Here is a 16,653-nt window from a genome sequence, read left to right on the forward strand (position 1 = left end):
GCAGTGATGAGCACTGAGATCCCCACGGGAACGTTGCTATCACCACATTCAGACAAGGGTCGGAACAGCACAATGTTCCTCAACAGCAAGGACAGAACGAAACCAACAACAGCTGCATTCTGCACAGCAAGAAACACAGGAACCCTGCAAGGACCATTATAATAGAGAGATGCTGAAGGAGCTGAAATGAGTCACCAGGCAACTTCTTCATCGGTCAGCTCTACCCCTTGAAAGTAAAAGCACATACTGACATAATTGGTTTTGCTGTCTCTAAAGCCAACAAGCCTAATAAAACAAACCACGCAGTTCTCGTACCACATGGATGATTACAAGGTGACAAGAATTCTGTCCTATGCCGAGTTAATGCTCGTTCTCTGAAAATTGAGAGCTGCTACCTATGGGGGACAGCTCTGGAAAAAAGATAGGTAAGAAAAGAAAGTTCTTCCACAGTTCAACTAGTCAGACACCTGTCAGTCAACAACCTTTAAAGGAGACTTGCTGTGACTGATCCATCCCAGCTCACAGACATACAGGGGTGACTCCAGAAAACACCATACTGCAGCATGTATGACATTTAGATGTGGTCATGGGCTCTTTAACCAGCAGAGAACCGTAAAGATCCAGATGTTGGGTCACATCCTGATGGTTACAGTGAGTGCTGGCACAAAGAGGAGTTTAGATGCAGGCAATTTTCTGTGTAATTATCAAAGGAGATGGAACATCAAGATCACAGCTCTGCCAAAAGGCACAAAATCAACTGGCAGATGCCCACTTCATACCAATTAAAGCACAGAAGCACTGAAAGAGCATGACAAGGATCTTTCTCTTAAGCGTCCACCCAAAGTTCTCCATCTCTGTAACTGGTGAACCCACTGCTCTAGAGAAGGCTAAGAAAGCACTGCTCCTACACGGTGTTTGGAGCCAGACTGACGCATGGTACCTTGCCATGTTCTAGTAAGACATCTTGTAGTGTAGTGCAGCACGTCATCAACAGAGCGTGCACAACTGCATCCTGAACATCTGCACCATGTATCACTCTTTCTGAGGTCTCAAGAAGGGGCAGTTTATTTTTAAGTGAAACTTGCTCCATACTTAAAACTTCGAAAAACCAAAACTAAAGACGCTACCATTCCTTCTCCAAAGTAAGCCTGTGAATCCACTGCCACGGCACTGGGCACAGCATCTACATACGTACACAACGTGGCTGATGTTGCAAGAAGGGGCTCTCTGAGCTCTTGTTACTCAGGTGAGAGCCCTGTATCTCACTTCCAGGCTCCAAGACTGTGGGATACAGTTCTGCTGCACAGCCATCTCTGCCTGGCTGTGAAGCCTCTCCTAAGCAGCTGTTTCACTACTTGCAATAAAAAAAGTACAGGCTCCCCTTCTACAATACAAATGCCTCTCTCCCCCTCAGACAACGGCTTACACAGCTCTGATGTACAGAAATGTAGCTGAAGAGTTACATGGTACACAGAAGCGCCCCCAGACCAGTAACTACAAATTAATACTAATAGTTTCAAATCAGGCCCAATTTCCGTGTTACTGAACCCATCTGTATTAGAGAAAGATTTTAGTCTTATTTAACAAAATCCAAGCAAAACAAAAAGACTATGTTGGTCTCAACTTTCAAAATGCATTAATATACTTATTTCACATGATGCAAGAACAAGGTACAGAAAAGCTAACCAGTTGATTCAAAGGAATGCTGCAGATCAGACACAGAAGCAGCAAAGCTATGCAGGCCTTCAGGTGAAACCTATCCCTGTGTCCAACAACAAACCTACCACTTCCTGTACAGTAGAAACCTGACAAGCAGATCTGTCACTAGTGGGAATTCACTCCTCATACCTTCTCCACACTGCACCAGTACATTGTACCAGTGGAGAATAATTATCAACCTATAGAGGGCAATGGAGGAAAAGAAAATGAAATAGGTAAGAAAAAGAAAAAGGAATAAAAAATGCAAGAGGAAACATTAGACAATCTTCTACATTAAAATCACACAGGTATGTATTGTATGTGACAGTTATGTACACTCCAGGAAGGAGACCCAAAAGGGAAGATAAAGACTATAAACAGACCACTTGAGGTATAATATTTACACATGGGACATAAGTGCTGAACTGCAAAAGGATGTAAACTTTTGGTCCCTGAGCACAGCTGCAACAGTCAGAAATGGCTGCACTGCATCAATCAAATCAGGCTGCAACCAGCTGCCTCCCCAGTGCAAAGATGGTTTGTGTCAGAGGCGTAACTTCCCTCTCCACAGCACAGCAGGCTGATAGGAGGAGATCACTACACATAAGCTTCTACCTCTCTACTGCAGAACTTTGCCTCCTGAACTCCTCCTGTCTCCTGTGCCCACAGAACACAGTTTGTACAGACTGGAAAGCTGTCACACTCACCTTCATGTCCTCCAGGAGAGCCTGCGGATCTTCAATGCCTTCTGGAACACACTTCTTGTTCTCTGGGAGAGATTCAAGCTTTTCCACCAGGGCTTTCAAACCCTTCAGTTCAAATTCTGTGAGGTGAGTCCATTTGGTTGAAACTTCTGTAGCTGGAGACCCCGTTGGTGTTTTGGGATAATCCGTGGGGGTCGTTGATTTTACACTGTCATCTGACTCATTAGACAAAGTTCTTTTTAGGTACCTCATTACCGTGGCTTTTTGTTTTCTCCCTGCACCCTCCTTTCCTTCTGAATGTGTGCTGTTGGGTGAGGAGGAGCCATCCACCAGGGATTTGGAGTTCTTATCCAAGCTGTCATCCTTTTCCTCCCGGATATGAGCATCACAAGATTCTTCATCCATGTCTAACCACGAATCCGATGAATAGCTGTCTATGCTGCGTTTTCTCTTTGCATCTGAAAGTTAGAAAAGGAATGTGGAATCTTTACCCAATATAATTTATAGTTTAACACTTCTATGACTGGGACTAGGAGCTGCCTATTTAAAAGGACACTGGGTAATGCCTAGTCAGTATGTGACAGGAATGAGCTTTATTCAGCCTATATTTGTGGGTTGTTTTTTCATTTGTTTCATTTTTTTTTAATGCTGGCCTTTCTGGTTAACATCTGCTCAATTTAAATGACTGGGAAACATTTGGGGAAAAAATATGCTTTCTTTAGCACTTCAGTCTTCAGTGACTTCAATTAAGAAGACACAGAGTTCACATACAATTAATTTTTCTGGCAATCCAAAAGAGATCAGATTCGGCAAGCTTACAGCTTTAAAATGGAAGTTAGCAAATAAAGAGGAAAGGAAAAACGATGGGAAAAAGCATGTCAAAATGCACTGTGATGTCTCTTTTAAAGCAACTCTGCGCAGCACAAAACCAGCTTCTCAGTACTCTCTCTTTGCAAGCAACCATCGGTAAAACAAGAACTACAACTTGCTACTGTGCAAATACACACTGCTCTTCAGAGGAAGAAGATTACAGTTGGGCTTATTTCAGAGACAAGTAGCCTAAACACACTGAGAAATGCAAGGACAGAGAATGATATGATATTGCTTTTCTCACTGCACATTCTAGGTACTTTTTGGGAAAACTTAAATCCGAGTTTCTGAGTCTAAAGAACTATTAATCCTAGTTTCATACCATGTTTCCCCTAAAAATCCCCTGTTACCCAACTGCATGCAATTGAGCCATGAAACCCAAGCAGGAAACTAGTGACCAAGATTCTCCAATGCACTGCTCTTTCCTAGTTTGTTAGACACAACTGCCTTTGCTAAGTGAACAGCACTGAATGCAGGCTAGCAACAGTTTGAATTTCTGTGGAAGATACAGTTAACAATGGCAACACCCAGTTAGGTCAGTGCAGATTTTAATACCGACTGCAACAGGTTGGAGATCAAGACATAGACAAGAACAGTGCAAAGGAAGTGGATGTCATACAGAAACACGAGTGAACAACTACCGAAAAGTTTCTTTCACAGCTTTGCTTACATGTTTTCAGCAAGTCAAAACCCTGAGTACCTCCATGTTTTGCATTGCAGTAATTTTGGATCAGGAGTACGTGAATCATGCTTAAGGAACGATTACACGAGAACTAAAGAAAAAGCTCAGCGGCTGGTTGTTTAACAGCAAGACTCAAAACAAACGCTGAAGCCCAGTTCCAAGCTGGCACATCCATCCTTATCACAGAAACCTCATTTCTTGCATCATCCTGCAAAAATAGGTGTTACTTGTCAGCTAGGCAGCAAAGATGTAGCAGGTAGTGATGGAATATCTGCCCGAGGGCTGCTACCCTACCTGCTTAGCTTTGCAATTTAAAATAAAAGCTCCCTAAAGGCAGCTGTACCTCCTGTGCATTAAAGGCTGGGAAATGAACTGGCCACTTCAGGGCAAGTGTGCAGAGTGTCTGCAAAAAACAGGGATTTCCATCCAGATTGCTCCTTCAGTAGCATGTGAGGAGTTTTTTCTTCAGAACTCCAACTGCCATAAAATTACTCCTGAAAAGCAAATTTAAGCTGAAATCTTGTGAAAAGACAGAAGTCACAAAAATCACCAGCTACCAGCATGGCTGGTCACAGCCACATGCAGTTTCATGCACAGTACAGGTAAACTTCCTCCCTGCATCCCCCCACTAAAGCTTTACCATGAAGCAGCAAGATCACAGTTGGTGCATTGAGGTGGTAGCATGCAAAACTCCAGGGCAGCTCTTCCTCTCTGGTCCACCCTTATATACCCCCATGCTTCTCTTAGAAAAATAAAATGGATTAGAAAATAGCTTAACCAGAACACTTCAGAAACACTACGTTATCCAACTTCTATTTAATACTGCTTTTTCCTTTGTCCACAGTAGCTAGCACACTTATCCACCTCGAAGGGCTATATAATCAGCTTATGTCATTTTCCCATTTTACAGTTGAGGAAACAGATGCTTGGGAGAAGGAATGATTTGCTCATTGTCACACATGAAATCTAGGGCAAAATCAGGAATCAGAATCCAGTCCCTTGGGTGCAGCACTGGAGCCTGTTCTCAAGGCCACGCTGCCCTGGTGAACTATTTAGCAATTGACTGATGCACAGAACCCTATTTAGGTGGGAGAAGACACCAGCAATAAAACAGAAGTAGGAGAGAGCAGATGCACCTCCCTGTGCTGGTAGTACTAATACAGTGCAATCAAATGAAATTGGTGTAATTCTGTACAAAGAAAATTATGTTTCTGTCCTTCTGTGCTGTGCCTCTGCTGAACAGGAACTGACGGCTGTAACTGGGGCAAATCAGGAGCAAAGATAAGGCATGAGGAAAGAGGGAGATCACGTTATGGATGTGTGAATAATTTACTGCAAGTAATGCTCTGCTGCTAAGAGAAAACAGCCTTCCAGAGAGCTCCACTTATTGTCTCTTGCTCTAATCTACTGAAACAAAAGGCAAGAGAAGAGCGGAGCTTCACAGCGTAGGAGGGCACGTTCCCATCAGAAGCAAGCACAGCCAGGGCCCAGCAGCTCAGCTCTGCCAGCTGCCACTGCTCCTCACAAACCAGGCACTGCTGCACCAGCTACATCTGTCTAGTCATCTGATAGTCACCAAGTACAAACACACACACAAATTAACCTAAATCTAACCTCAAGATGAACCAATATAAGACAAGTGCCCGTTTGCATGCCTGACAGTTACGTGATGACTGGCCTAACTTTACCCATGGGGACAGGGTTTGCTAATAACCTGAAGTGCATCAGCATGTTCTACAACACTAGAGGATTACAGTCCTGTTACACCATCAGATTAACAGTGGACTGCTTTCAAGAGACTTCAACTGTCTGCTGCTGTTACTAATTAAAAAAACAAAAACAAAACAAAAAAAACCAAGGGAATCAATAATGGATGGATACCTCCACAATGAGGAAGGTTCAATTTTGTGTTTTCAAGTGTTCTGTTATAATGCAACATGCCATGATTTTTATTTATTCATTTTAATGAAAACAGTCTCTGACTCAGAGTTACTACACTGTACAATTATGCCCTACATAAATGTAATCTGTACTTACTTTGTCAAGAAGTGCATTTTAAGCACTATACTACCACAGCTCCACTGGTTTGAAGGTTTTTGCTTTATCAAGTCTCTCCATAGCAAAGAGCTCCTCCCAAGAGCAACTGTGGTTTGTTTTCCAAGCCAATGCCCCAGCCAACACCTGGTCAGGACTCCAGTTTCTCAGTGGTTGACCAGTTCAGATTCCCATCCCACTGAGACAGCCCTAATAGGCCTTCATCATTCCACAACACTAAGGAAATAAACCCAGGTTATACAACCAGCCTGTGGTTTAACTCTGAAGAGAAGCAGCTGCCCAGGCTTGATCATAGGGCAAAGCCTTCTTCCCACCCACCCCCCAGCAACTCAGTTTCCTGTGATCCTGGGCAAATCACTTAACTTTCCCCACAGTCAACCACTTGCACAAGAAGGATGATTATACAGATCCTTTCCTTGCTGAAAAGTGACTCGTTCTATTACAGGACTTAGAAGATACAGAGGAGGGTGAGGTGCAATTACAGTATCTTTTGAACTCTTTACAGCAGACCAATGTCTAACATCCACCTTGCTATTTCCATTTTCAAACCCTGGCACAGTGTGTCTTGGGAGCAGCAGCTCCTACTGGTTTGCTAAAGGCAGCAATAACATACTCATTAGCAGGAAAACTAAACAACCTGAGCATACCAGAAATGTACTGCATGGAACACCCTGCACAGAAATCACTTAACATAGCCCAGTACCTGTCCATCAATAGGTAAATCCATTCTGTCCCCTGAGAAAGAGAAAGTAAAGACATGGCTCCTTTACCGTGCTAGAGGGTAGATTTTCTTCATCCATCAGGTCTAATACTCAGCTACAGCCATCCTGTTAAAATTTTAGCAATAGGGATCTTAAAAGCTGCAGGCTACAGAGAAAGCGTATTTCCAATAGCACAGTATCTTCTCCCAATTACTCTTTGTCAGCTTACTCTCAAGATCCATATCTCACTGAAGGTCAATTGTGCTTGAAAACATCCAGTACAGACTCATTCATGATAAGAGTAAAAATAATGAAGACATATCCCTCCTGAAACACTGTGCGGTCAAATCCAGATTGAAACCCAAATAGAATCCCTTTCTGACTTCAGCTGGCAGGATAAACGTTACAGCTGAGAGGGGCAAGGGAAAGATAAAGGGGAGGGAAAGAGATGGTGTGCTTTTACAGCAGCCTGTGATTTCTGTCACGTCATCATTCCCCTGAGCGCCTGCCCTACCATGGAATAGATCAGACAAACAACTCTCCCTACCTAGGAGGCAACTGCCTGAAATCTCAGTCTGGGCCTGAAGAACAGGAAGGGAATCCTCTGTAGGCTTCTCCACCTCACTTAGAATGGCAGGTGTTTTCATTTAGGGAGTGGGAACACTCAGGGTTTCTGCCTCACATCTTGTTTGCTTGTTTTCTGAAGTATTGGGAGTCCAGACATTTCGAAAACAGAAATACAAAGAACAATAAAAACTGCTGGAGTAGCTTACAACTGCATTAACAGGGTATCACAACACAACCACAGCAATAAATTTTCTTGAGTAGGCAGTGTCTTGAAAGAGTCATTCGTGGTCAAGTACATAAATACTGTGCAATGAAAATGGAATGTGAAGAGTCTAAAGATATCCTTAAAACAGTGATCGTGAGCTCAGTTTTCTGTGTTCTCCAAAGACGTTCCCCATCGCTGCAGTAAACTCTGCTTCTGTCAAACAGTAGAACTGAAACTCTACTGATCCCATGAAAAATCAGCACCTTGTGAACCCCAGAGACCATGGGCAGCATCTTGCGTGCTCTCTGGAGGATCTCATCAATTAGAAGTCATCCCTGTTGCTCTGAGATCCAGTAGGACAGCTCTATCAGAAGGTACATAAGGAGAGAAAGCAGAACAGCTCAAGGGTGGAATAAAAAAGAAATACTTCTGGAACCCAAAAGAAAAGTAAGTAGACATTTAGAATAAAGTACGTCAACAAAGAAAAAACTAATGGGTGAAAAATAAGAAGCATTAGTAACACTATGATTCTTCAAGAGAGACTTGTGAAAAAGAATGCAAGGATGTGGAGGGTTTGTTCTGAGACCAAGGAGGACAGAAGACAATTAAACCTATCGAGGGGCCTGCAGGGAAGTTAAGTACTTTGCTTCATTTCTCTTTCAGGAGAATGACGGGAAATTCTTCATCAAGGGATACTCTCTCATGGGAAATCAAGGCACTGCTTGAAGATAGAGAAATCTCTAAGGAAGAGATGAGCATTTAACAATTTAAGGACCAGTTCTGAAGAAAAGTTTCAAAATCAAAGCAGTCATTTCTGGAGCATCGACTTCATTTAGATCTTCCGTCCCACTGCCGATGCACGTCAGTAAGATAGAGACATCACAGAACAAACAACTTAATTCAAGGATTAAAATTCATGGAGATTTACTCGAGTCAACAGGCTGGATGCTGAGATCAGTTAAAAGAAAGACAAGCAAGTATCTGGAACAGTATTACTCAAGCAGAACAAAACAACATAGCTTTGTAAAGGTAAATAATGTACTTTTACTCCTGCAGAGAATTTGATAAATGCCAAAGCGAAAGATCCAGTAGATATAGTAGATCTGGGCTTTTGAACTGCAGTTCTCAGCTAAATAATTATTTTAAGGTTAAGACTCTGCCAAGAAATAAAAAGCAAGTGTCTGACAAAGTATAAATCTGTCACTCCTGGAGAGAAAAGCCCTGGATGTCAATGTCAGAGATTTTTATCAGCATGCTAATACCTGAAGTCAAGAGATAGCAGGCAGGTAGGTGAACCACATGCTGTCAGCAGACAGCACTTCACTAAACTGGAAGAGGTGATCTGTTCAAGACAGCAACAACAGCCCAGGGCCTGGCACCAGCATCCCTGCAGCAGGGCCACACATCAGATCAGCCCAGCAGTCTTACTGATAACAAACATGTTGTGTTTTTAGGAGGGTTCATTTTCTGTCAGGTCACTGAACTGATTCAGCTCACAGGACAAGAGTTCACAAACCAGATTCTCATCTCACAAGAGCAGTATGTTTCTTTCATTACCTTGAAACGGCCATGCTGAATTAACAGTGAAACAGCTGAGAACAGTGTCACTTTCCAGCAGGCCCACAGCTGAAGGGACACAGACAAGAAGACCCAAACATCACTGCCACCAAACCATTTCCCAGATAGCTGGGGCTGACTCAATGCCCGTGCAGTCGACACTTTGGTCTTGCAAAATAATCCTTTTCCATCCAGACACTGGACATCTATGGCTCCCAGTGAGCTTTTATATGATTGGAATATGTCCCAGCCAGTAACTGGATGGAGACACATTTCATGGGGATCACCAAATCATTATCAGTAATTACTGAGCTGGGCTTGAATTCACACTGGTGATTTAGCTGGAAAAGGTCCCATCTCAATATCCTGAACTATCCACTCTCCGTATCTAATTTGTTCTGAAATCACACCTCAGTGATCTGGCACCCCCACCTTGCCAACAGGAAGAGCCTCTTTCTGTGCCAATGGTTTTGACAACAGGAGGTTGGTTCTTTATTTCCTAAGGAATGCAGTTACCAGAGTTTTATCGTTGCCTTTTTTTAACATTGCTAATCCAAGAGGCTAATTTATCCTTTGTTCTCAGATGATCTTACGTGAAAATTCTTCCACGTGGAGTTCCTGCTTTACTGTCCCTTCTGATCAGTCTCCAAAAGCAAAGATGCAAAATGTGCAGTACTGAAATTCTAAGGGACCCCAAGAAATTTCTCTCACACAGACCTTCAGGTCCTTCTGCTCATACCTTCGCCAACTACTTCTACTTAGAATTATGCTGCTAAGTGGTCATTTCCCCTCTTACACTTCCACACAGTCCAGGTTCACTCCAATTTGCATCGCAGAGTGGGAAACATAGAAATACTTTAGTCCTCCCCCACACTTGGTATGTATTGGTTGAGATTTAGCTGGTGTCTGCACTACTCTCAGCAATTCTTTGCTTAAAAGCAGGGAGGTAACAAGGTCCACAGGCTTATTCCAGTAAAAGAAGAGAAAGAAGCCAGGTTTAGTGACCAAACTGCACTCTGTAGAGGAGACACGCTATAAAAGGACTAAATATCCATCCTACCAGAGCATATTTACAATGCATGCATTTCTGGCTACTAAGGTACTGTGCCAAACACAGCAGTAAATCCTCAGCCGTTTGGCAGATCATCTCAACACAAACAGTACTGAAACCAAGAAATAAATGCATCCAAAAATTATTTCCCTGGGATCCACTTGCTTAGGAATGCTCAATAAATACTAGAGTAAGTTGGTGCTTCACTAAAATGCTTAAGAGTCAAAACCTCCCCACCTCAAAACAAACAGTTTGTTAGAATTTCTACAATTCTCCAATTTAACTTATTATCTTCTCTGCAGAAAACAAAGCAGGAACTAGCCTAGGGTGCTAGCATCAGTTTGAACACAGTCAAAGGATTCACTCACCAATTAACATTGATTCTTTCTGGTACTCTTTGCTGAGGTGGCAGCGCTGGGTCACACAGGACACGTATCTCTCCAGAACATACCAGCACATTTCATAGTAGAAAGGATAACGGAATTTGGCGTGCACCTGAAAGCAAGAGCGAGACTGTCAGTCCACGGGGAAGGGAAGTTTGCAGCATAAGGGCCAGTCATCATTCTCCTCATGTTATCAAGAGCACAAACAGTGTGCAGGGGGAGGGGAGGGAGAGTGGGAGCCGCGTGAGCCGTACGCCTTCAGCATACAAAATGAGAGCCTGCCTGCCATGATAGCATCATTTCTTGGTTCAGTAATTTGTATCCTCCTGGGGTGGCGGGAGAGGAAAGGGTTTGTGTTCTTGTGAAATCATGGAAGTGATGGGCAGCCCCCACAGCATTATCTACCTACAGTATAAACATAGGGTGGTCACATACAGATGTTCGTCACCAGAATTCAAGTTAAAATAGAAGCAGTTTTTTTCTTTTCCCAAACACTATCACATGATTTTTTATCAAAATGGCAGCATTACCTAAAATGACTCAAGCAGGAAATGCATCTTCTTTTAATTATCATCTTCCCAACAGTTTGATTAAACAAATGAACAAATTCTTAATTACTGGTAAATACACATTAAAAGCAAAAAATCTGTCTTGTGGTTTATGCTTAATATTTTGGTACCAAGTTAACTTTTACCACAAACAAAACAGAAAGCAGGACTGCAACAAAAGCCTGCCAAGATCTGCACTTTTTCTTCCATCTTAGACCTGTTGTTCTCACAGAAAAAGCTTGTTCTCCAACCCTGTGTATTTGGGAGATTATATCAGATTAGGAAGAAGATTAAGTGGGTTTCACAGCCTTCCACGATAGTTTGCTGTCTGTGGGAGTCACTGCACCAAGGAAGAACCCAGGAAGCTCTTAGGATACAACAACACAGAGATTGCTTGTGATTTGTTAAAAATGGATGCCATGCATCTCGCATGCACTTGTACCTAACACGGCACACGTCTTTATCCTGGTGACACAGAAACCTGCATTTTGCAGGCCTGCATGCATACATTGAACTGGATTATAGGAACTGCTTTAAGACATGTTAAGCGTTTTAGCTGCTCACCTCACCAAGTGGCATCTGCCCACCTTTCATAAAACCGCAGGACTGTACTAGAAATACCGTTACCTTGGAGAGTCCATTTAAAGAACCATAGCATACAATACAGAACACCACCCTACACTGCCCCAAAACCTGCAAAGTCAGAACAGACCCACTATCAGCAGCACCTCGCAGCTCAGGCTTGGCTCGGCACAGCCAGAGCATCCACCTGGTGACAGGAGCACCCACCTGAGCATGCCAAAGACTCACAAGAATGCCCATCATGCTTGAGAACCACTCCCAAGGTGAGCAAGGAACTTGCTGCTGCTCCCAGAGGCAACACAAACACTTTTAGCAGCGAAACAAAATGTAATTTAGGGGAAAACGCACCGTACTGTCCCACTGAAGGTAACACAACGTCAGATTTAAGCACAACAGGGCAATTCCCAGCAGTTAGGATTTCTTTAATCTGACACAAATGCAGCTGACAAATCTGAACCGTGTGTTGCTACAGGTCGTGCACCCAACAACAAGGCAACTTTTCCTGTGTTTCCCTGTACTGTTTTGTTACAAAAAACCTACTGGGAAAAAAAGGGGGGGAAAATAAAAGAAAAAAAAAGAAAGAAAAGGAGAAACCAATAAGCACCCCCTGAAATGTGAGAACATTTAACCCCAGGGCCTTCTGGAAATGGAATATTTCTTTCCTTCAGTTTAGTTATTTGTCACAAAGAAGAGACCCAGCCACTTATCACTATTACAGAACACAGGGGAAATTAGCCATGCTAAAATATACGCTAATAAAGGAACTCAAATTTTTCCAAGAGAGCACTGCAGGAAACGAAATTTGCAAAGAATTGACTTACAAAAACCAGGAAGCCGCCTTCCACCCCTCAGCCTTCAAAAGGTTTTCAGCCACATGCCTGGGAATATTAAAGACATCATTGCTCAACATTTGTTGACAGATTCTGAGCTTCACCAAATTTAGTTGTTACCAATGTTAATTCAATGTGAAAGACAAGGCAGTAATGCATGCAGTGCTCCCATTATGTATATCAATCTTTAATATTCAATTTGAGTTCCTAATTGCTACGCTATCAATGTTCCAACCCACAGCAAATCCCTCCATGCCTCTGTAATTCACTATTTGCCCAACAAGGCTCTGCTTTCTCAAACTTTCAGAAGAGCTGCCAGATACAGCGAGAGATGTGATATAAAGACCTACAGTGGCTTTTGCCATTACAGCAAGACTAACTCTGTGTCAGAAATCTTTTAAAACGCGCCTAGTGGAGAAGGAGGAGTACATTATTTATGACATCTTTGTGTTTATTAATTATCACGGATATGAACTGAAATGCATATATGTCCACACTTCCACATGTTAAACTACAGTTATCAAATGAATCCTTGTTTCGGAGGAAGAAAGAAAAGAAGTTCTGTGCTCAGTTTAAAGTGTAGCATCTGATGCGGCCACTGCCTGAGGATCAGGTCCCCAACCAGCATGGAGACTGACTCCATCATCCAACGAGCATTTCCAGCTCTAACTTCTATGATTAATTATTTACAATCCACTGAATATTTTCTCTAATTATTCCTCTACAGTGAGAAAAATAATCTCTGGAGTCTGATCCATTTCTTCAGTTCAAAGTGAAATAATTGTAAAGACTTGTATTGCCTTCCAAAACAAAACACTCCAAGCAAAGATTGGCATAGATTTTCCTTAAGAAATCACTTCCCTTCAACAATATCCATAAGGATCATTACAAACTCTATTTGTATTTCATCAGAATCTTGAAAACCAACATATGATTATTTATAAGCTAAAGGTAATATTTAAAATTAGCAGATTAATGAAGTTCCAGAAAACCAGACCAGTAGCAAACACCATCATCTGTGAGTGACCACCTTACATGTATCTGACCCCTCCACGTTCAAGTCTTTTATAGGTGTTTAGAGGCTCAGGTTGACACATTCTCCCTCTTCAGCAGCACAGAGCTGTAACACCCCTACGCCGAGCTGATGCATCTCAGCATGGCAGCCTGCTCTGCAGTACACAAGCTGGTCTAGCAGAGAGCTAAACAGCTTGGCCTATTTGACTAGCTGTTAATTGGCCTCTAGGAAAGCCAGACTGCAAAATGAGAGTCTCTACAAACTGTAAGGCTGGAGAAGATTTGTTTACCTCAACTGCACATTAGGAGCTGTTTCCAACAATAGACATGTTTTTTATTACTCCTTAAAACTATTTTAAAATGGCTATAACCCTCTTAAGAAGTCTCCCAGGGATATGAGAAATTAAGCTAGAATAAGCATGACAAGTATATAAACCAGGCAATTTTATCAGGCTGTAAATCAGCATTACCATCTCAACCATGTATTTATTCTTGTCTTAGCTGCTAAGACAATAACAACTACACCTAGCATAAAAATGACTCTGAATATCAGCAAAGATGATTAAGCATTTTATATAGCAAGTTTAAACACAGTGAAACCTCCATAAAATTGCTCAGTGCCAAATGAAGAGGGGAAACACACCTGTATTACACTTTGATTTGAGTGTGGCGAATTACTTCGTCAACCACATCATGTAATTTACTTCTGTGCGGCACACAATGGAAAGATCAATACTGATGAGAAAGTCATTTGCAGTACGTTCACACTGCCAAAGCTGTGTGAACTCCTTACTGTACAGAGCCTGCTATCCCAGCCTGGGCAGGAATGAAATTATTTGGACAAATCAAATTATTTGCACAAAGAAATGACAACATTTGATTGGCAAAGCAAATAAAGCAGAACACACTGGAATTCTATTTAGAAAACACTTATCCTCTAAGATTCCTGCATGGCTTTTCTTGTTATTTGGGGGGGGTTTACTTCCAAGCAGCAGTACTGACGTTCCCATCTCTTACCAAACTTTATTGCAAGGTTTATATTTTGTTACAATCTTGAACTCTTGGTATAATTCTTCAACTTTACACACAGCTTTGTTACAGTAAGGCTGCCTAAAAGCACAAGTCTGCAAACACAGGTACAGGCTGCCCAACTCTCACTGCTAGCACAATACAGTACAAGACCTGAAATAGTTACTGTGAAGTTGGGGAAGTTCTGGGCTGTCTGTTTTCCTTGGCCTTTTTTGATACCCTGAAGTATTCCTTGATAAAGAACTACATTGGATTTTAAAGGATTTTACATCAAACTAGTCAAGGTCTGATTTGGGATCTCCAAATGTTGCAGCATCCCTTCGCAAAAAACAGCGATAGGACATTTTTAAAGAGACAAATATCACACTGAGAACCTTCCCTCAGGATCAAGGTACCAGTGACTTTTCAAAGGCATTTCAGCCACTATCTGGCAGGTTCTTAAAGGTTACAGAAATACTTAACCATAATGGAGCAATCTGCCTCCTGCTATAAAAGCTTTGGAGATCAAAGCTGCATCCAGCTTCCACAGAAAGGCCTGACACAAAGCACTACTAACCAGCTCCAACTCCAGTAAAACGTGTGGCTTTGAGTTGCTAAGTCCAAGGGGAACAAAACATCAGCTCTTCTACTACATCAGGAAAAAGAGCATTTGCTTGCCATCTTCCCCACAGACATGAATGGAAATAGTTTCTTCTCCCTTTGAGTTGCCAGTGCCAGCATCCTTCATGACAACAACGCATCTTCCCTTTGAGCAGCTGCAGTACAAGTACCCAGCCCTGTTGGTTCATGTTTACAGTCACTAAGAACCTTCCTGTGCCTGGCACCTTTGTGCAGCCCCAGTCTGTCTCTGGCCTCCTGCTCTTTTCCTGAAGGGCTCCTACAGCTCAGCGCCCTTCACTCTGCAAAAGACTCTGAGTCCTTTCCAGCTTCTGCCATCAGAACATTTTCTTGTTCAAGTCCCTTTACTCTCAGATACTTCACATTCCTTCCCTGAGAACACCTATTCAAAGCCAGGCTGAACTCTACACTCCAGCCTTTATCTCCACTCCTGTTTTCCACTACATCCCTTCTGTTCTAACTGCTCTGAATTTCAGCATTACCTTTACCTGTCTTCCACTAGGAATTCATTTTTCTACTTAAGATTCTTTCTTTTCGTTAAAATCACTCCAGGAAACCAAATGTTTCCACCACCGCTTTGTGAAGATTACCAGGCCTTGCCACCGCCAGAGAAATCAGGGAGCAGCCCCTTCCCAACACAACACTGGCAGAGAGTCTGACAACAGGAAACCCTTCCATGCACTGAGCTAGAGATGCACTTCTGAACATGTTTTTGTTTCAGATGAATGCATTCTCACACCAGGGAAGGTCATTTGGAGCAAAAAGCACACTTAGAGCCAGAACTGTGCCTTCTTGTAGAGGTGAACAACACTGGACACTTCTTAAGACTTTTTGGTGAAGAAGCATTGCAGCTTCCTATTGTTTTCCATTCACCCAGCACATGTGGTTCATCAGCACTGTGGCAATGCAATGCCTCCAAAACAGCCAGCTACAGAAAACCTCTATCTAAATTTGCATCACAACACTGTGATTGCCTTGCACAGTTTATTTAACAGCCTAATAAAGTAATGGAACTTCCTTCAGATTCTGATACTTTGTGAAATCCAGCCAGATGTTGAAGTTTATCAGAGAACAGCATCACTCTCACTCCCAGCACAGAGGCTGCATGGTCACCTCCTGCAGGATGCCATACCCTTTCTAGGAGGTGGATGCTACACCCATATGAACATCACAACCTTCAAGTCTAATGTCCCAACCCAGACTCTGTCCCATGACATTTTGCACTATACTGAGTCACTGTAGAACAAAATCTTGCTAAGCACAGAAGATGCTGTTTCATAAGCAGCCTCTGTAGCGTTCTCAGTTCAGCTGCGGACAGCAGAACCATCTCAGTCCCATTAGCTCTCCATTCTTAGATGTCTATTGCCAGTGTGCAAAAAGAAACAATCAGCAGGGGGTTACCAGAAGTACTGGCACAAAGTTCTGTGGGAGCAATAGGCTTCTGTGCAAAAGGGGATGTGTTTAAAAAGTTCAGCGGGCAAACAGACGATACAGAACGGACGTGTCTGTAGGAAGCAGGGGAAAAACAGATGAGTAAATGCCACTAAAAATAGCCAGCA

General features: G+C 42.6%; 1 protein-coding gene across 44 annotated transcripts in view; it reads right to left on the minus strand.

The window, feature by feature from the left end:
* The window catches only part of KDM2B (lysine demethylase 2B), a 99,353-nt gene that overhangs the window by 39,512 nt on the left and 43,188 nt on the right, over nucleotides 1–16,653 (minus strand). For 41 of the 44 annotated variants that reach the window (XM_085555688.1, XM_085555685.1, XM_085555690.1 and 38 more), the window contains 2 exons: nucleotides 10,459–10,585; nucleotides 2,406–2,860 (listed from right to left, as the gene is read on the minus strand). In XM_085555688.1, the coding sequence (XP_085411814.1) occupies nucleotides 2,406–2,860; nucleotides 10,459–10,585 (582 nt within the window). Of the gene's footprint in view, nucleotides 1–2,405; nucleotides 2,861–10,458; nucleotides 10,586–12,424; nucleotides 12,482–16,653 lie in introns of all 44 variants that reach the window. The other 3 variants (XM_085555717.1, XM_085555713.1, XM_085555721.1) reach the window with 1 other exon arrangement.

This window comes from Coturnix japonica, chromosome 9, assembly GCF_054131305.1.
Source record: "Coturnix japonica strain WE chromosome 9, WE-NBRP24, whole genome shotgun sequence".
Taxonomy (NCBI): Eukaryota; Metazoa; Chordata; class Aves; order Galliformes; family Phasianidae; genus Coturnix; species Coturnix japonica.